At 35.2% G+C, this 20449-nt stretch overlaps 2 protein-coding genes across 2 annotated transcripts; both read left to right on the forward strand.

The window, feature by feature from the left end:
* The first annotated feature begins 4025 nt into the window (after positions 1–4025).
* On the forward strand, positions 4026–11516 carry LOC141677881 (putative E3 ubiquitin-protein ligase LIN-1). The gene is made up of 17 exons (XM_074483997.1): positions 4026–4992; positions 5089–5158; positions 5721–5939; positions 6058–6134; positions 6374–7522; positions 7881–8022; positions 8180–8425; positions 8515–8809; positions 9021–9142; positions 9500–9619; positions 9766–9897; positions 10004–10126; positions 10220–10330; positions 10417–10563; positions 10645–10770; positions 10856–10972; positions 11200–11516. The coding sequence occupies exons 1-17, from the start codon at positions 4214–4216 to the stop codon at positions 11215–11217; spliced, it is 3993 nt and encodes a 1330-aa protein (XP_074340098.1). The 5' UTR covers positions 4026–4213; the 3' UTR covers positions 11218–11516.
* Positions 11517–12767: 1251 nt separating this feature from the next.
* LOC141724135 (UDP-glucuronic acid decarboxylase 2-like) lies at positions 12768–16174 on the forward strand. Its single transcript, XM_074526144.1, has 8 exons — positions 12768–13255; positions 13881–14179; positions 14281–14428; positions 14545–14624; positions 14703–14786; positions 14887–14961; positions 15385–15477; positions 15637–16174. The coding sequence occupies exons 1-8, from the start codon at positions 12982–12984 to the stop codon at positions 15853–15855; spliced, it is 1272 nt and encodes a 423-aa protein (XP_074382245.1). The 5' UTR covers positions 12768–12981; the 3' UTR covers positions 15856–16174.
* The last annotated feature ends 4275 nt before the right edge of the window (positions 16175–20449 follow it).

The following is a 20449-nucleotide window of genomic DNA, read 5'->3' on the forward strand; positions in this document are numbered from 1 at the left end:
AGTCAGAATAATATAGTCTGAGGATAGAAATTAAACACTTGACTATAGCGCGGAAGTTAGAAATGCAGAATGAGGCAGTCTGGTAGTGGTGGAGAGTGGAGACATTGATTTGGATAGGCAGTCAGGTATAAACAAAACCCAAGTTCTGTGTCGGTTATTACTGGGATCATGATGTTCTCCTGTAACAATTTTTCCTGTTCTTTTTCATCAGCCAACCTTTCCTTTTGCTGTACACACACAAAAGTGTTTCTCACTAAGAGAAAGTGAGCTGATCATTGCTATACCAAAACAATGTCTTCCTCTTTTTGTGCTGTTACAATAACCTAGTGCTATAAAGGTGACAAGATTTTCCATGCAAGGTTTCAGTTTTCTATTCCGTCTTTTTCATGAGTGCTTCATCTTTGAGGGCTACTGTGCTGTAGCCCTGTATACTTTCACCAGAATTATAAATAGTCAAAAGCCACCATAAAGTAAAAGCAACTCAATATTATTTCTGCTTTTTCAGAAAGAATTGTGAATGATTAGGCAGGGGTAGCATGAGGTGCGCCACTAGGATATCCGAAAATATACTACACACATTATTTGCCGGGCTATATGTTCAAGAAATGCACGTAAAAGTTAAAATGAACAAGTAATTTCGAAGGGCGAATAGTTATTATTTTAAAAAAAAAACTAGATGATTAGCATGCATATCTAGTTGAAGTCTTTCAAACTTTCACCTTTTATTCTAAATCAGGAGAATAGTACAGGAGCATTCTAAGAGGTTAATTTGATCCACATAAGTAAAGGGTCTTGATCCGGCAATCGATGGATGTACTTTTTATTTGCAAAATATCCCGTAATCGATGGATGTACCATCTATCCGCTAAACTTTTTCTTAGTTACTCTATTTGCGCCTAAATTCTTGGTTTCAGGTCTTCTACTATTTACAAGAAACTTTTTGAGACACATAATTTGTCAATTATCGTTGGATATAGACGAGCGCCATAACAAAAATATATAATTAGGTTCCTTGGGCAAGTAGGAATTCATTTATCTACGGAAAATAAATGTCATTTTCATTAGGTGAAAGACAGGAGCATCTAAATCCTAGCTAATGACACAAGATACATATAAAAATCAGTGATGAAGCATGAGAGTTGATATGAATTTGACATGTGAATTTTGATAAATATTCGATTGATATTTGGAAATATGAGGGGTCTAAGTCTAAGTAGTAACAACAAAAAACGTTATGCCCGTGACAGACATTAATTTGGGGTCCATCGCATCAATTATCAGCAATGTTGTTGAGCTTAAAATCCATGGTGATCTTTACCTTCCCAGCCTCTATAGCTTTAAAGCCATTATATGTTTCTATCTAAATGTAAGGTTTTGCCCCCTCATATCCTCACTTCTCACAATATTACAAAATCAAACAAACAATTCAATGTTATACTTTATTATCTGCGCTCTTCATTTTAATTTCGAGTACTCGTATCGACTGTTGGGACGCTTATTTAAGGTACAAACATGTATTTTTTTCCGCAAAATATTGCCGAATCCGACACTTGAACACGTATTTATGTCGAATACTTTTAGCCGAGTCCGAGTCCGAGTAACATATATGTTATAAACCCTCACAAATACAATGCTGAAACCTGCCTCCAAAGATTTAACCTAACTCTTTCACTAAACGAGACGTGTTTGATCAAAGGTTTAGACTCATTTAACTTAAAAAAGAGACTCAACTCAGCTTGTTTATTAGACGAATTGAACTCGTTTAGTAGATACTCGGCCTGACCTGCCTCATCTTAGATCAAAATTCTACATTTGGTGGTTCGGAAACAGAAATCTAACTAATTTTTTTTTTCAAGTTGATTCATCCTCGATTATACTAAATCCTCAACAAATTCCCAATGGGTTGGGAAAAAAATCAATATATTCATTTTTTTCAATAAGGATTTATACATAACAGTCTGTAAGTTTAACATAGTTAATTTTGCTAGGGAATGGGGATGCATTGCCTGGCCTCTGAGGATAGTCAAGTCTCTCTCATGACAGGTCAAAAGGATTACACAATTTGTCTTGAATCAAAATAAACAAAGAACTATAATCATATACTTCATCAGAGCCTCCTCTTTTCTGCCACATGGTCCACAATAAGTAAATATATACACACATACACTTTTGTCTCACTGCTCAGAAACTCTATGGTAACAACTTTTGTCATTGTATTATTTTAATTCAAGCATGGTTGGATATCTGGAATGATTAAGTATTTATTTTCTATGGTCATTGGTTCTAAATTCTCGCTCATCCCGAAAATATCGGAGAACAAATATTCAATTTATAAGGTTATATGTCATATTTATTAAAAAAAAATTATTCATCACGAATGTAACATCCTGCTTCGATTAGAATGAGAATATTTGAATTCTTTATAAAAACAAATTTAAAACTAATTCAAATCAACCTGCTAGCATTTTTTGAACTATCTGGTTACTGGGTCCCATATACTCCCTCCGTCCCAAATTATCTGTCTTGTTTGACTTTTTACGGTCAAATTGACCCAATTTTTATCGAAAATTTCATATAGTATAATATCAAAAATACTTACAAAATTTATATCATTAAAAAGTATGTTTAATCTACTTTTATATGTATATTTTAAATTTTCAAAATAATAAAAGTTAGGGTTTTTATTTACGGTCAAAGTTGAGTCAATTTGACCATCAAAAATCAAACAAGACAGATAAATTGGGACGGAGAGAGTACATAATATATTCGATTGAGATAAATGACTTATATTATTGGGTCCGGTATGAATTTGATCGCGATTTTGGATATAATAAATAAATTAATTGTGGGAGTATAAAATGTGAATCATTTACCACTACTATTTTAATCACAAATTCCCATGCTTACTGATAATCTATGTAATCCAGCTTTCCATGTTTTTCTGACAAGTCAAAGTCGCTAATTTTACAGCAAATTTGAAGTACTTGTTTCTCTTCATGTGTGCAATCACACAATCCAACCAACATGGGACTACTCCCTCTGTTTTCTTTTATATGTTGTTTGACTTTTTTGCACACAATTTTAAATTCTTTGATCGCATAGATAAAATAATATTTTTTAAAATTATTTTTTTCTAAATTAAAGTTTTAGTTATATATTTTTATTCACAAAAAGAAAAAATTAAAAAATATTATTCTAACTATGCGATCAAAGCACTTAAAAGTGTGTGCACAAAAGTCAAACGTCATATAAAACAGATGATATTACTTATGTGGTGTTTAATAGTAAGAGTATTCTCAAACCCCTCTAATAAAAACAGTCCTTTCAATACTTTATTATGATCATGAACTGTTGTTAAGGTTGGTTGCATTGAATTATTCGTGGATCGGTTAGACGGACAATATCATACCATCGTGGAGTTAACGCAGTTGCTGAAGTTAACTGTCGGTAGGGAAAACAGGGAAGACTTTACTTTTCTGTGATATGGGACTTGCTACCAAAATTGCATGAACGGGTTTTAAATAAGCATAAAAGTTGTAAAGTGTTAAAGAAGAGAGAACTCGAACTGTGAGTTTCCTTTAAAACTGAATTTAACCTTCCAGTTCTGTAGAAAATCAACGATGCTATGATTTCAATGCAAATAATACAGTTAAGAACCTGTGACCATTACCCCACAAACACTATATTTGAAAATCCTGACAAATGATAGTCGAAGCGAATAATAAGCACGATAAAGTGAAAATCCTAAAAATTTTGTTCTAAGCGGTGTCAAGGATGAATGAGCCGTTTTTATATCTTTACACACAAAAAAATGTTAATTTTTATCGATGGTAGTAAAGACGATAATGTATGATGTAACAATCATTTGTAAATGTTATTGTATGATATGATATAACAATTATCTGTCAGCGATTCAAACTACGTATAATGACCACAAACAAAGGAAAGAATGAATAGATAGTTGAAGATATAGAGCAACAACAACCTCAACATTTGTCATCTTCTCCAGCTTCCCCTCCTTTGATGGAATCTAACCATTCTCACTAACTTTGTCTCTATTAACTGAAATATAATAATAGAGATAGAGAGGGACCAATGAAGTTCAGAGATAGGCTGAAACATTCACAAGCAAATGTTTCTCTTCTATATCTTCACCACCCTTTCTTATCTTTAACACACAACTCTCCTTTTCCTACATGAAAACACACACATTATGTCACACACTTCATTAGCTTCCACTTCTTATTCTTCTTCCTCTTCTTCTTTCATTTCACCTCATACTCATCAAAAACTTGATCTTAAATCAATACAGCTACTTGTGTCTAAGATAAACCAGTACTTAGATGAGTTTATAGTGGATGATAAAGCAAGAAAAAATGTGAAACATAAATGTAGTTCAAGGCTAAAGAGTACTGGAAAACAAGAATTCTTCGAGTTCTCTGAGCAGTCGATAATATCGAATCTTTACTGGGGTATTGAGAGCATTGAAGCTGCAATTCTAGCAAAAAACAATGCAGAAGAGAGAGTTACCAGGTTACAAAATGCTGAAAAAATGCTGCAGGTTCCAGCTTTGCTTAGTGAACATGGAGTCACAGCTGAAATACAAAACAATTACTTAGTTTGTTCTTCGTATTTTTATCTTGCTTTGGTTAGGAAGCTGCAAAATGATGAGTGGCAAGTGGCTATACATTTTCTTCAAGCCTTAATGGTGTCACCTACACTTATTTTTAAAGAATTTGCGCCTAAGTTGTGCACGAATATTTTCGAGTCATGCATTGTATCCGAAAGGCAAGAGGTAAATGCAAGACGAAAGTCAGGGGCAATGAATCATTCCAATTACAGAGAAGGTGAGGTTGGTGAAGGATTGAGAATGATCGCTAAGCTATATAAGGGGTGGTTAATGTATTATCAAGTTATGTCTTATGGGGATGCATCGCGTAGTCGCAGAGTTTCTGCAACTTTACCTAATGAGAATAAATCAGAGAATTTACAGTAAGTTCTGTCATATGTTTATCCAATTGATGTTTTTCTAATTCTACATTTGAAGTGTCTAATATTTTTTATTGTTATTAATTTTGTCATGGACAGAAATATGAAGTCTAATACCGAATCTTCACATTCCCCTGAACGTGAATGCAGCCAGCAAGGCTACAGTAGTGTGAGCCATATTTAAATCTTCTTTTATATGGTTCATAATTTAGTTATTTATCGTATTTATCTGTTAATTATAGATAGTCGGAATTAAGCCCTTCTACTAACACATTTTGGGGAGAGCCGGTAACTTAATATGGCATCAGAGGTTAAAAATACCAGAGGTCTCAGGGTCGAAGAAAATGAGGGCTTTCGAGTGAGGGGAGTGTTAAAGATATATTATGGAATAAAGCCCTTTTAGTAATACTACACTAAATTTTTTGATCAGATGAATTGAGACATGTATATGTTATAACAACTTATAGAAAAGAAGAGAACACTGGTGAGTTGTAGCTCCGGTGATTACTGATACCCCTTCTGTGTGCAAATTTAAGTTCTTGCATCTGACCATTTCACTGAAAGAACTGAATCTAATCTTATTGCAGAACTAGTCTACCGAACGAAAAAGACTATTACTGAAATGAGCCTTATAAAAAAAGATGTTAGCTTTTTGTGCATCTGTGTTCTATATTGACACATTCTATGTTTCATGTAATAAATTTTGAAGTAAAAATTTCTTTCTAATGTAGTTTGAGAAGGTGCATCCACTTGATCCTCTAGAAAACATATCAGTTGCATCAGCAGCAGAGTCCAAAGTGTCCACATACCTAAAGAACCTCCTAGTAGATGATAGAAGCAAAACCTCAGATATCAGATTACTTCGGGACATCCTTAAGGAATCCCAATCAAACACACCGATATCTTCAAGTTCAACCAGAACTGATTTTATAGATGAAGATGATTTTCAGGTAGTTATGTAAAACACACCTTGTTATGGGAGAGTTTGAGGCTCAATCTCTTCGTAATTTATATGATTTCCTTCATGAAATAAAACCAGTTGCTTGTTTGCACATATTTTTGAATCAGGAATATGCAGAAGCTTCTGAAGCCTCATTTGGAGTAGAAAGAATAGCTGCAGGCAAAGAAGCTTCTGATCAGTTCAGGTCATAGTTTGCAGAGTTCAATACATAAACTGTTTGCTTTCTTTATGATCTGTATAAATAATGCTATAATCATTTAGAACATTTCTTGCATCTAACTCTTTATAAATAAGGGAAACCTTTTTTCGGGTGAACACAATAGTACCAAAGTACTAATTTAATATTATTATTTTAATCTTGGTCCGTGCTTCACACGGGTTATCAACTAGTTTACCTAAAAATGCTTGCATTTACCTCATCAGGAAGCGTCAATCTCCTGGATCGTCAACCCGTAGGTGGGATGCATTGATTCGCAAAGAAGGCGGTAGAGAAGACTTCACTATATTTGGTTCTGGAACTTTCTCTAGCTCACTGAGAGACTTAAACTTATCCCAGTTGGAAGCCGGATTAACTGAATCACGTACTTTTTTAAACTGCCACATAGAAGAAGAAACATCTCATAAAAGAATACAGCTGCTGGGTTCTGAACTATCAGATCATATAGGATCTGCAACTTTGCAGAACTATGATTATTGCCAGGAGAATCCTCTAGGAGGTTCTTCAAGAAGAAAGAAAAGATTAAGTTCCGGAAACAACATGGATGAGATCTTTTTACATCCTGATGATAACTCCCATATTGAACAAGTGGGGGTACTTGAGAAGCTAATTTCGAAGTTATGTTTCTCAGAAGACCTGGGAGAGGAGGATTACACAGTTGAAATTACGACAGTTTATGAAATTTTAAACAAAAAAACAGGAACTAAATATTCCATGTTGAAGGATATAATCATAGATCAGCTGCTCATGGCAATTTCGACTTCAAAAGAAGAAGGGGTGATTAGAACATCTGTTTCTATACTTTCTACAATCATTTCAGTGAACAAGTCTGTTGTAGATGACATAAAAAAGAAGGGATTACGTTTATCGGATTTGGTAACTGCTTTGAAAAGGAATGTTTACGAGGCAGCCACACTAATTTACTTTGTAAATCCATCTCCTGCAGAGATAAATAATTTAGAACTCTTACCGGTCCTTCTGGAAGTTATCTGCAGCTCAAGCAGTCAAAAATGTAGTTTAAGTTCACCTAAGCTGACACCGCCTGCAGCATCACTGATGATCATTGAAGTTTTAATCACTGCATGTGATTATGAGACAAACAGCATGTACTTGGAGGCAATTAGTTCACCAAGAGTACTATGCGGACTACTAAATGCACCAAAGCAAGATAATCTACAAGAGTTTATCTCTTTGGCTGCTGTTCTTGTTAAATGTATGCGGTTTGATGGAAAGTGCAGAAAGCAAATATCGCAATTCACTCCAATAGCTCCAGTCATATCTCTCCTGTTAAGTACGCATAAACCTGCTATATATGCTGGACTCGAGTTTTTCAATGAAATACTTCACATTCCAAGGTATGAAGCTATGTAACTATCACTAAATAATAATACACAGGCATACATTATTTAAAAACATAGTACTTAGAGTTGGAGGCATGAACTGTCATTAATTAAACTGTACAATCAATTTTTAAGTAACTGGTAATTTTGAGGTTATCAGCTATACGATGAATCGTATTGCTGCTAGATAAATCTCAGTAGCCTAAATGGTCCTTATGGAGATTTTATCTTAGGAGTTGGGATTTTGACATCATCCTTTTGTTGATATCTTCAGTTTTTAGGTGAAGTCACAAGGTTAAAAAATTAAACTACAATTTGTAAATTCACAGCCTGAGCCAAGTTAGTTAACTAATGTGATATATTTGCAACTCAGGACATCAGCAATTAGCCTATTGCAGCAGGTAGAAAAAGAAGGACGAACCAATGATATTCGTGATTCACTGCTCAATATCTTACAATCACATCCTGAGCACAAACTTTTAGCAGCCAATCTGTTGCTCCATTTAGAAATGTTGGTAAGCAATATATTCATGCTTGTTACACTCAGTAACAGATATAGCACTCACCTTTACTCTTTCACATAATTCATCACAAGTTACATTATCTTTCTTGTAATTTAATCCAGCAAAGAATTAGAAACTCTAATGCAAGTTAGGTGATAATAATTTACAGGAAGATTCATCGGGTACAAGTAAATATTGCAAAGAGGCAATGGAAATCATCCTTGAAGCCTTGGTGTGTGATGACAGTCCTGCTACACAAAAAGACTCGGCATTCATTTTATCAAACCTAGGTGGAACTTATGCTTGGACGGGAGAACCATATACAGTAGCATGGTTAGTTAAGAAGGCTGGCCTGATTTCATTGCATCACAAGAATATAATAAGAAACATTGATTGGTCAGATCAGTGCATTCAAGTAAGTTGATAATAGTCAGTGTAGCATTGTACTTATATAGACCGAAGATTGCTTATTATGTAGTTAAGACAATACTACTTAAAATGCAGGATGCTGGCATAGACACTTGGTCCAGCAAAATTGCAAGACACATCATAAGGTTCGGAAAACCTGTTTTCCATGCTCTGGAAAAAGGATTACAAAGCAAGTCTAAGAGGATTGCTCAAGAGTGTCTCACCACGATAGCATGGCTTGGCTGTGAAATTGTGAAAACTCCAAATGACTTAAGATATTCGGCTTGTGAGATTTTACTTGGTTCCATTGAACAATATGTGCATCCTGGACTGGAGCTTGAAGAAAGACTTCTAGCGTGTCTATGCATATACAATTATGCTTCTGGTAGAGGTATGCCCCAACTATTAAAGAGTCGATAACTAAACTATGCACTTTCCTAATTAAAGTAAAAGATCATAGTAAAGTAGAGGTTCAATGGTTCCCTTAGAATACTAGCAGGGGATCCACAATGTTTGAGTTCACTGACAAGTTTAAATATTTCTTGATTCCATCTACGTATAGGATTATGTCATTCATACTGATAATTAATTTTTTCCAACAGCAATGCAGAAGCTAGTTCATTTCTCTGAAGGAGTCAGAGAGTCTTTAAGGCGCTTATCAAGTATAACCTGGATGGCCGAGGAATTACTCAAAGTAGCTGATTATTTGCAACCAGATAAATGGGTGAGTCAGATTTGATAGCTGCAAAGATTATTAAATTCATTAGTCGTTGTACTAGTAATAAAACTTTACTTCGCTTACCTTTAGATATAAATTCATTAGATTAAAAATAGTAGGTCGCACAGCAGCAAAGAATGTGAGTGTGAAGTGTGTATATGCAATTGACAAAGATTTCTGATAGCAATAGCAGTACCAATATTAACATTACCACGATATAAAAATGAATATGTCCTTAGAAGCGACCTTCATACCAGCAAATAGCGATGACCACAAAAATTTGGAGTGTAGTCATGTCTTCATATTGCAGCTTCTGAAAGATATTCTTACACATGCATTTGATCCATTCTACTGTAAGAGCAGAGAATATCTTGTGTTCATACACAAGTTCTGGAGATGGGAAGTAACTGCAGCGGATCAGTGAACGCCCTCATATACTTTAAAGGAGAGCTGTATAGTGGATATGCAGATGGTTCAATCAAGGTCAGGTTCTTATGATGATAATCTCAGAAGGGAAACAAATATTATTTAAAAAAAAACTTAAAATTTGAAAATTTCACATTCAGAAATCAAAGGAACCTCTAGGAGTTTGAGAGAGAATAGTAAAACTCATATGTATTTTTTAACAGGCATGGGATGTCAAGGGACAGAGTGCCACTCTTGTAAGAGACATCAAGGTGCATAAAAAGGCAGTGACATGCTTTTCACTACTTGAACCTCAGAATTGCCTCTTGAGTGGATCTGCAGACAAAACCATCCGAGTAATGTCTAACACCTAATAACACTAGCTTCTTTTCCGTGCTAATTGATGACCAAAAAATTTGAGTTTTCAAGACATTATTATGCGATTATATCCTCTTTCTACAGATTTGGCAAATGGTTGAGCATAAACTAGAGTGCATTCAAGTAATAGCTACAAAAAGCTCAGTTCAAAGTATAGATACTTCTGGCAATACGATTTTTGTTGTTACCGAAAGCAACAATATGAAGGTAATGACAAACTGACACAATTGAGTTTACCACTTCAAATTATTTAACATGGTGAGCATTTGATTGTCTTTTAATAAGTAAAAACTTTTCTAGGTGTTTGACACATCTAAAAAGGACAAGGATGTTTATAAGAAGAAAAATGTCAAGTGTGTATATGCAAAAGAAGGAAGATATTACTTAGGCTGCTTAGACTCGAGCATACAGGTCAGTTCCAGCCTTGGATAGTGTTGTATAATTCGAGTCCAAAGACTAATGCCTATTGCCTACATCAATTTTCTCAAATTATGCAGGAGGTGACTCTAATAAACAACCGTCATCAAGAGCTCAAAGCCCCGATATGGAGCTGGAGGATTCAACGAAAGTCAATAAATTCAATTGCACTATATAAAGATTGGCTGTATAGTGCTAGTTCAGTTGTTGAAGGTTCCTCTATCAAGGTAAGGATGCCACATTTCTTGATATCATAACATGTTTATTGTGCAAAGCGTTGCCAGTTAAATGATGGTATAATATTGAAGGAATGGAGAAAAAACAGCAAGCCCCAGATGTTGATAGTTCCAGGAAAGAGTACAACCATAACAGCAATGAGAGTAGTTGAGGACTTCATATACCTGCAATGCAGTTCTTCATTGAATAGTCTTCAGGTGATTGTTCTTATCCCTCATACCCCGTGATGCATGAGTCCCGCGATAATCTTGCTCGATTTTCTTATATGTTTTTGCAAATCAGATATGGCTGAGAGGGACACAACACAAAGTTGGAAGACTATCAGCAGGTAGTAAGATAACCAGCATTCTCACAGCAAATGACATGGTTCTCTGTGGTACTGAGACTGGACTAATTAAGGTAAAATAAACTCCGCCAACTCTAAAATATACGACTCCCTCCGTTTCATTTTAATTATTGACACAACCTTTAAGGTGCCTTAATCGCGTAGTAAGATATCTTATCTATGCGATCAAAACACCTTAAACTGTGTGCCAAAAAATCAAGCGACTATTACAATAAAACAAAGGAGTAATATAAAAGTCTTTTGATACTCATCATAGTCTTGTTACCTCCTAAAATTACAGGGTTGGATTCCCCTGTAGTGGAACATTGAGATGCTGAAAGAATGCCTCTATCCTCCCAATACAAATTGCCAAATACTACTCCTTTGTACAATAAAATTTTTACAGAAAAGGTATAGGATAAATGTACACTAGTTGCATAGTTTTATGTTTTATCCATGTAAATTCGAAAGTAGAAGTTGTGTATATTAATTGTAGCTCTGTTTTTTTAGCTACAAATCAATTTACCAATAGAACAAGTTTGTTTAATTCTTTATTTCTAAATTTTCAGTTTGCTATATGAACTTTCTACCATTTATTTATTGAAAATATTTATACTACATGTGCAGTTTTTTTCGGTTATTATGAACTTTTTTTTTGTATTCAGTGATGTGTCGTAACCAAATTTTTTATTGCTAATACTGGCATGCAAATGAGTTTGTTGACATAAAAACAATCGCTAAATAATTTTGTACCAAAATTTGAAGCTTCCGAGCTTTTAGTATTGTTCTTAATTAAAAGAGTAAATTGAAATATAACACATGATATTTGATAATCACTTTTTTCTTCAATTCGGGATCTTTAATATTTTTCTTTATGAAAATATTGAAGTAATATTAAACCTTTCTAATTAATACTTACTCAGTTTCAGTTTATCTGTCCGGTTTAATTTTTATGCGTAATTTAATATATATATTGACCACATAGTTCCGTTGATTATTTTTCAATTTTTTTTAAAATTTGACAAATAATTAACGGAATGTAAAAGTCAAACTGGACAAGTATATTGGGACGAAAGGATTAAAAATTTGAAAAATAAGTAACCAAATGTAAAAGTCAAACCGAACAAGTATATTGGGACGAAAGGATCAAGTGAAGCAGGTGCAGCTAGAGCTGGCCACCTGGGCGGGTTAAAACCGCCCGCTCGGGACCGGCTCGTACGGAAAACCGGATTTATTCGGCCTGAACCGGGCCGGTTCAAACCCGCACAATTCGCCTAAATCAACGGATCGAATACGAATACAGAATTATGGAACCGGGATCGGCCCGGCCCGCACGAACCAACGAGCCGCACGAGCCGCGCAGCACGCACAGCCCGCGGGTTCGTGCACGTGCCAACCCCTGAAAATTCTACCACATACTGCTAGTACCTAAAACTATTATTAATATACTACCTACCACTATCCCCTACACTGACTACGGTTTTTACATATATATATATATTAGTATTTAGTATTTAGGAATTAGGAGCCTCATGCTGCTGTGCACAATTCGGCCCGCACAGCTCGTGCACGGCCCGGTCAACTCGTAACCGTGATTATTCGCGTGCCGGTTACGAGTTATTATTTTCCGGTTTAAACCCGGCCCGAACCCGATTCGTAATTCAACGGTCCGGTTCAGTGTTAAGGTTACGAGTGCCCAACTCGTGTGTGGCCCGGCCCGGACCGCCCAGCCCGCACAAGTGGCCAGGTCTAGGTGCAGCCCTGAAGTTCCCAATGAAGAATACTTGGTAGTGCTGCATTCACCTTCACATAAATACACACATGCACATGAATCTAGTTATAGTCTTCAAACACAAGTTTAACTGCCAAGTGTACACTTTGAATTGGTTTACATTCCTCTGGTATCGCATCTCCCCGCGAATTTTGATGCAAAATAATCTTGAATCTTTCTCGCCATTCTTTTTCAATACATTTTACACATTCATTTCCTATGCACAACTAAAAATTTGTCACCATCTTTCACCATCCCAAATCTTCACATTATAGTATCATAAAATCTCAAGTGTGTCGGTGATAAATATTCATGGAGCCGGACACGCTCGGAAGGCCTCAGACGGGCAGACGTTTTTCGGATTCGGTTCTGTCTCCGATAAGATACGTGCTTGGCGAGCAACGTTTATTATTTGTCGTCATCGGATTCGCCATTCCGGCTCTCGTTTTCAATGTTTTTCATGTGCCTACAACATTAGCCATTGAACAAGGTGTTTCTGCAGCTCACTCGTTACCTTCTACCGAATTGTCTCATGTCCCTCGTCGCATCACGTATGAACTCCGTGACCAGTCGCTTATGAATCTTGGTACATTTTCGGTTCTCCATCTCGTATTTAACATTTTTTTTTCTGTTTTTACGATCAAGATGATGATCAAATGTCGAAAATATCACATTTTCAACATGCGTATTTGTCAAGGAACCAGTTATTCTAAGATGTTAGAGAATGACCATTTACAGGATCTTATATTATTCACGGACGCCCATTTTTGGGGCATAAATTTGCCTTTCGTGTGAGAAATGTTAGGGTTGGCAGACATTGAATCTGAAGGCCTGAGCTCTGATATCATGTCAAGAAACCAATTACTCTAAAATCTCAGTGTTAGAGAATGACCATTTTCAGGATCTTATATTATTATTCATATTTTCCATGATAGACATTTTGAGAACGCAAGTCCCTTTAAACTATGTCAAACTACGGAAATTTGATGTAAAGCAACAGTTGATCAGTTTTCAAATTTATGATAAAAAAATTTAGGAATGTAGAATGCAATTGATTCATGTTTGTTTATTTTGGTATTTTAAATTGAAGTTTAAAAGTTTACAGACATCATCTGTAGACTGTACCCACTGCACAAGCACGAATAAATTGTCTTTTCACTAAACAAGAAATGCAAATAATATAAATATTTTGAAATGGTGTGTTTGTGTAGGTGGTAAAGTTCCATTGGGACTGAAGAGGAAGAGGTTACGGGTTGTGGTGACAGGCGGGGCAGGTTTCGTGGGGAGTCATCTGGTGGATCGACTGTTGGAACGAGGGGACAGTGTGATAGTGGTTGATAATTTTTTTACAGGTCGAAAAGAGAACCTGTTGCACCAGTTGAAGAACCCGAGGTTTGAGCTCATACGACATGATGTTGTCGAGCCAATTTTGTTGGAGGTTGATCAGATTTACCATTTGGCTTGTCCAGCCTCCCCTGTTCATTACAAGTTCAATCCTGTCAAGACTATTATATCCTTTCTCTTTCGCCTCAATGTCATTATAGATGTTCCTATTTTGTTAGATATTTTGTTGGTAGTGTTGTTTGCATTGCCTTGACTTGTTGAGATCACAAGACTAATGTGGTGGGAACACTGAACATGCTGGGACTCGCGAAGAGGGTTGGTGCACGCTTCTTGCTAACTAGCACCAGTGAGGTGTATGGTGATCCTCTTCAACACCCTCAAGTTGAGACTTACTGGGGCAATGTTAATCCCATTGGTGAGGTTTTTCTTATAAATTTTTCAAGCTGACTTGCAGTCCAGCATTGAGTCTATATTCAGATTGTTTGTATTGGAATTAATTTTTCTTGGAATCTTGGTTTGAAATTGATGCAGGTGTTAGGAGTTGTTATGATGAGGGAAAGCGTGTAGCTGAGACATTAACAATGGACTACCACAGGGGACTTAACATCGAGGTTTATATTCAGTCTCTTTCTTGAAAAGTATCAAATGAAGTGCAAGTGTTCGAGAAATTCTTCTTGTTTTTTCTGCAGGTTAGGATTGCTCGGATTTTCAATACTTATGGACCTCGTATGTGTCTCGATGATGGACGTGTTGTTAGCAATTTTGTAGCTCAGGTGTGATTTTCTTCTTCATTTGAAGTAATGTAATTCTGATGTAGAATCAAACAATGTAGTCATGACAAATATTTTTCTCCTCCTAAATTTGTTTTTGCAGGCCTTAAGAAAGGAGCCACTTACTGTTTATGGAGATGGAAAGCAAACTAGAAGTTTCCAGTTTGTTTCAGATTTGGTAATTTTCACTGTTGTGTCCTTCACATAAATGTAAATAGTTTGTTTTTCAGACTTACACTCTGTCTTTTAACATGTTCATTTCTTTTGCTTTGTGAAATCTATCAAGTCAAAACGAACTTGTTTCCTACAAGATCATTCATTAGAGCAAGCGCATTAAAAGTGGGTAGCCATTATAACCGATTTTACGTGTCCCTTTTGGTGGAACTAGTAGCAGTACCCAGAGGCCTTAATTTTTTTTATCAAAGATCTTAGCCTCACAAGTATTTAAGCCATGGGTTTTTTTAAGGGTAGCTGGTCTGTAGGGCAAGATTCATACAAGACTGCCTTCCCATGTGAATTCGCTTAGTACAATTTTTCTTAATTATATGTCAATGATTTAGATTGACAAGACGTGTTTTGTGATGTGTGCTTAAAATTACAGGTGGAAGGTTTAATGCGATTGATGGAAGGTGAACATGTCGGTCCTTTCAATCTTGGCAACCCTGGAGAATTCACCATGCTTGAACTTGCTCAGGCAATTAATCTGTCTTCACCGTGACTAATAGAGTGATTTATATCGATTTTTTGGAAGCTGATGCACCGCAATGGAGTGGCTAGGAGAATATACATATCTTTTTATAGCATAAAAGTATAATCAGGGCCTCCTAAATAACATAGTGTATACATTGTACAGGTGGTGCAAGATACAATTGATCCAAATGCAAAGATAGAATACAGGCCAAACACAGAAGATGACCCTCACATGAGAAAACCAGACATATCTAAAGCTAAAAAGCTTCTTGGTTGGGAGCCAACGGTGTCCCTTCGCGATGGACTTCCTAAGATGGTAAATGACTTCAGGCAACGGTTATTTGGCGATGAGAAGGAATCTACTGGAGGCACAAATCTATGAGCAGATTAGATCCCACAGGTCTCAGCATAGACCTGACACACTAATATTCCTTATATAAAAGAAGTAGAAGGGAACAAAGTAGAAAATAATATGAATCTTGACATAGTGGTTGTGTTCGAGAATAATGCTGCTGCAATACAAGAAAAAAAGTACAAAAAAAAACAAAAACAAGTAGTACTAGTACTCTTGAAATGTCTGTGATGGTATAGCTGCCATCCAACTACTGCATGTCTGCATCTGTATATAAGATTTTTGATGTTCTTTGTTATTTTTGTAATGCTGAACAGTCAGTTTTTATTCAAGTTAAATTGATCTTGTACGGTTGTCTCTCCAAAAGTAAGCTCAAGTAATTATTAGTAATCTAGATGATATTTGTTGGTTATGTCAACAGAAATTACTCACGTAAACTGAGGGGAGACGACTAAATATATATTCCACCGGACCATTTTCTATGGATAGCTTCATTCTGTACAATACACCATATATTTCTTGAAATATTATCAGAACTATAGAACTATTATACTCAGCCAAATAGGATTCCTAAACCAAGGAAGAACACCAGGGCATATCCATAGTAGAAGCTGATTTGGAAAAATCATGGCATCTTAGGTTGTGTTCACTTTAGTGGAATGGAATGATTTTGGACCTAAATGAAATGGCCCATTCCAACATGAATGAAAAATTAATTATTTGCTTGGGCGGAGAGAATGGAATGAGTCATTTTGAGCCCATTCCAATACCCGACAAACATCCATATCCATACATTTCGGTACATGCGGATACTTTCATTCACATCGAAACCCGACTATATCATTTCTCCAACGAATTCAAATTCTCGCATCTCACCTCATCGCCTGAGCTCATCGTCTCCCCTTCATATCCTCATCTCCACACCTACAATTAAGTACGATTTCAATTACAAACCCTAGTTTTAATTGAATTTTAATTATTAGCTCGATTTTTTGTAATTTTTAGATATGTTATATGTGTGTATATGTAGTATATATGTATGTATACATCTATCTGTATTCAAACTATTCTTCACCTTTTGTTTGTTCTTTTTATTATTCATACTAGCTTAAATTCTGTGCGATGTACGGGTTCTAGCTAATATTTTAAATTTTTATTTATCCTGTTATATTATAATTTTAAAATATTTATATAAAATATATAATACTAATAAATTTATAAAAAAAATAGTAGAAGAACATGTGGTCGTAGTTTAGTACGATAAATATACTATATCTAGTAATTTAACAATTTAGCAGTTTACCATATATATAACGCTATTTATTTCTTTTTTTAATAATAGGATAAGTTGTGATTGTAGTTTAGTAGGATAAGTAGACTATGTATGTAGTATTTTAATAATTTAGTAGTTTAACAGATATTTGTTTATTTTTTTAATAACCAAAATTAGGGGATAACCGTTGAACCAAATTATACCCCATTCCGGTTATTATAGTATAGTATAAATATATAGCTCTTTAATTGTATAAGATCTAGGGTACTCAACAAATTCTTTGTTTATATGAATTTTGATGTGCTTCAACGCTGGAAGTATTATCATGAATTATGTTTATGCAAAATTACGTGTAAATTGACATTTCGTCTTGATTTTTTTATATTTTTAATTAAATGCAGCAGCTGATGGCTCGACTTCCGTTAAGTACAATTCAACAAATTTGAAAGAAAAAGATTATATTAATATACACAATATGGATACGAATGATTGTATCAGTTAATATGATTTTTCAACTAACATATCTAATGAAGAAGTATACTTTGGGAGAACAATATATTCTTTGAAATTGGAGAGAAGGCAATATATTTATAAGTTAATTCATGAAGGTCCTTCTAGTTGTCTTGAAAACCTTTAGACGGATAAAATGTCATTTTACAAGTTGTGTTCCATATTGGAGTCCAGATGTTATATAAAAGAAAGTAAGCATGTTGATATAGTCGAAAAAGTTGCAATGTTTTTATATATATTAGGAAATCACACAAAATGCGAGGTATTCACACCCACTTTCAAAGGTTTAAACAATAGATTAATAAGTTTTTTCTTGAGGTACTAAATGAAATTTTGAGATTGCAAGGAGATTACTTCAAGAAACCTGAACCGATTCAAAGCAATTCAACCGATGTAAAAGGGTATGACCTTTCTTTACACCCATATATACATCAGTAGTTATAATCCTGCATATTGGTTGTTAGCAGAGTTTCAGAAGATATAAATCTTAACTGATGTTTATTCTCTAAATATTAGCCTCCGCTAAGTATATTATATGCATTCAAAAATACCAAATGCTAAAAATAAAAACATATGCCAAAATAAAAATCTACCAAAAAAATAAAGACAATACTAACAAATTGAAATTGCAAAATTCTGTTTATGATTACAAACCCAAGGACATTATCTTGTGGAATTTTCATACATTCTCCCAGTACAAACAAATCTTGTGGAGTTTTTTGAATCATAGGTCTTGAATTTTGTTGGTTAACAGGGACATTATCAGATGGACTATTGCTCGAAACTGGATTTTGGTTCTTGATAAAAGGAAATAATTGAGCCGCTTTAACTGAATTTTGTTGGTTATCGGGGACATTTATTACAAGTCTTAAAGGTTCATGATTTTGATTTTATTTTGAAGGGGATTGAATACCTAAATGGTGACGAATGGAAGAGGTATACTTCTTATTCCTATGACGGTTATGACAAGAATGATTCCCAAATAATTTGGTTTTGGGATGTACGAATCGATGCATTGTTGTTACTATGTCACAAAACTTGCGGTTATTGTTATGACAAGGATGATTTTTCAGATATTTTGCATCCCAAACGAAAGAAAATGATTAATTTCAGGATATGTGAGATATAATCAGTCAGAGAAGCATTCAATTTCGCTTTGATAATTATTATAAATTATACCGTGTGCATCTTTGTTCAACTTGTTATCGAATATATGTTTGAGTCGATGTAATTTATGTTATGTGTTAGATGTCTAAATTTTGCTTTTGAAAAAGATAAAAATATTATTTTGAGCAGTTGTACAATATTTTTTATTGGGTTTCGCAACTCAATCTTTTAATATTTCAGGTTCGGTGTAAGTTCAAGTTTGTTAGAATTGGAGTTCACGAACCTAGGTTTAGAGTAAATTAACCTTTGGACTTCCGATAGCTGCACTTTTGTAATAGTCATCTCTGTAATATATTTTTGATCAATAATTTATATTTTATTTTAGTTTTAATTTAAATTTATTAGTCCGAAAAGTAAGGACGTTACAATATATCGAATGCATTTATGCATGGAGAATTGGATGGTATAGTGTACATGAAATTCCCACAAGACTATTCAAGTATTGACAGTAGAGTGAATCATGCTGGGCTTGCTAAACAAGCCATAACTTCACATCAGTATGATATTGTCTGCTCTACGCCGAGCCCGCATGAAATTATTTTTGGGTAACTCCCAAAAGGCCTCATACCGCTGGAATTAATTGGCTGCTTATATGCTAGCAATCTGCCTCTCCCACAAACGATGTGGGACAACTCCCAACAATCTCCACTTCATACATCAAACTTGATACCTTGTCGATTCTGCCTCCTTTAGTGTGATCATGCTCCCCCTTGATCCATAATAGAATCCTTTTGACTTTCTGGCTCCTCTTAGGCCCATACTGGAAGGTCCACCTATCTTTTCCTCGAGCCCATCTTGAGATTAGCCCATCTACCATTTCCTAGGTCCATTCTGGGAGCCCATTGGAGATTGTTATGGACCGTTATAACCTGAATATCTGATATCACTTGTTGAGCTTGCTAAGCAGGTCATAACTCCACATTAGTATGATATTGTCTGCTCTGAGTCGAGCCCGCACAGATTTATTTTTGGGTAACTCCCAAAAGGTCTTATACAAGTGGAGTTAACTCGCTGCATATATTCTAGAAATCTGTCTCTCCCAAAAATGATGTGGGACAACTTCCAACAAATCAAGGATAAGGGATATCATAACTAAGAATATGCAAAACTTGGTGTACAAACTAAAAAAGGCTCTATATGGCCTGAAGCAGGCCCCAGGGCTCTGGGAAAACAGGGAATTGTCAATCAAATTTACTAAATTGAGGACTTTTAGGCCTAGTGTGTTTCATATGAAAGATCTAGGACCAATTTCTTATATTATTGGACTGGAAATTGATAGGTCAAATAAAGGCATTTTCATGTCTCAGAAAAAGTATACTCTGGATCTCATTCAAGAATTTGGACTGACCAATGCTACTCCTCTCAAATTACATTTGGATTCTCATCTTAAGCTAAGTATAGACATGAGAGATGTGCTATATGATCCTCACCCCTAACAGAAATTGCTTGGAAAATTAATCTCTTTAAAAGTTACAAGTGCAGACATGTTATATTCTGTTCACATACTATCTCAGTTCATGCGGAAAATTACCAATGTTAATATGGAGGTGGAAAAAAGAGTACTAAGGTACCTGGTAACAATCTTGGACAAGATATTTTGCTAGCATCAACATCTGCATCCCATCTCACTGCTTATTGTGACAGTGATTGTGCCAGTTGTCCTCACAAAAGGAA

The sequence above is a fragment of the Apium graveolens genome, chromosome 1 (assembly GCF_009905375.1).
Source record: "Apium graveolens cultivar Ventura chromosome 1, ASM990537v1, whole genome shotgun sequence".
Classification (NCBI taxonomy): domain Eukaryota; kingdom Viridiplantae; phylum Streptophyta; class Magnoliopsida; order Apiales; family Apiaceae; genus Apium; species Apium graveolens.

What these genes read in the sequence shown, in the direction of transcription:
- LOC141677881 (XM_074483997.1), top strand. Translation starts at nt 4,214, where the DNA reads ATGTCACACACTTCATTAGCTTCCACTTCTTATTCTTCTTCCTCTTCT. An exon ending in GAAGCTTCTGATCAGTTCAG is followed by an intron (nt 6,135 to 6,373) that starts GTCATAGTTTGC and finishes TTACCTCATCAG; the next exon opens with GAAGCGTCAATCTCCTGGAT. An exon ending in CTTCATTGAATAGTCTTCAG is followed by an intron (nt 10,771 to 10,855) that starts GTGATTGTTCTT and finishes TTTGCAAATCAG; the next exon opens with ATATGGCTGAGAGGGACACA.
- LOC141724135 (XM_074526144.1), top strand. Translation starts at nt 12,982, where the DNA reads ATGGAGCCGGACACGCTCGGAAGGCCTCAGACGGGCAGACGTTTTTCG. An exon ending in TCAATCCTGTCAAGACTATT is followed by an intron (nt 14,180 to 14,280) that starts ATATCCTTTCTC and finishes TGTTGAGATCAC; the next exon opens with AAGACTAATGTGGTGGGAAC. An exon ending in CCATGCTTGAACTTGCTCAG is followed by an intron (nt 15,478 to 15,636) that starts GCAATTAATCTG and finishes TACATTGTACAG; the next exon opens with GTGGTGCAAGATACAATTGA.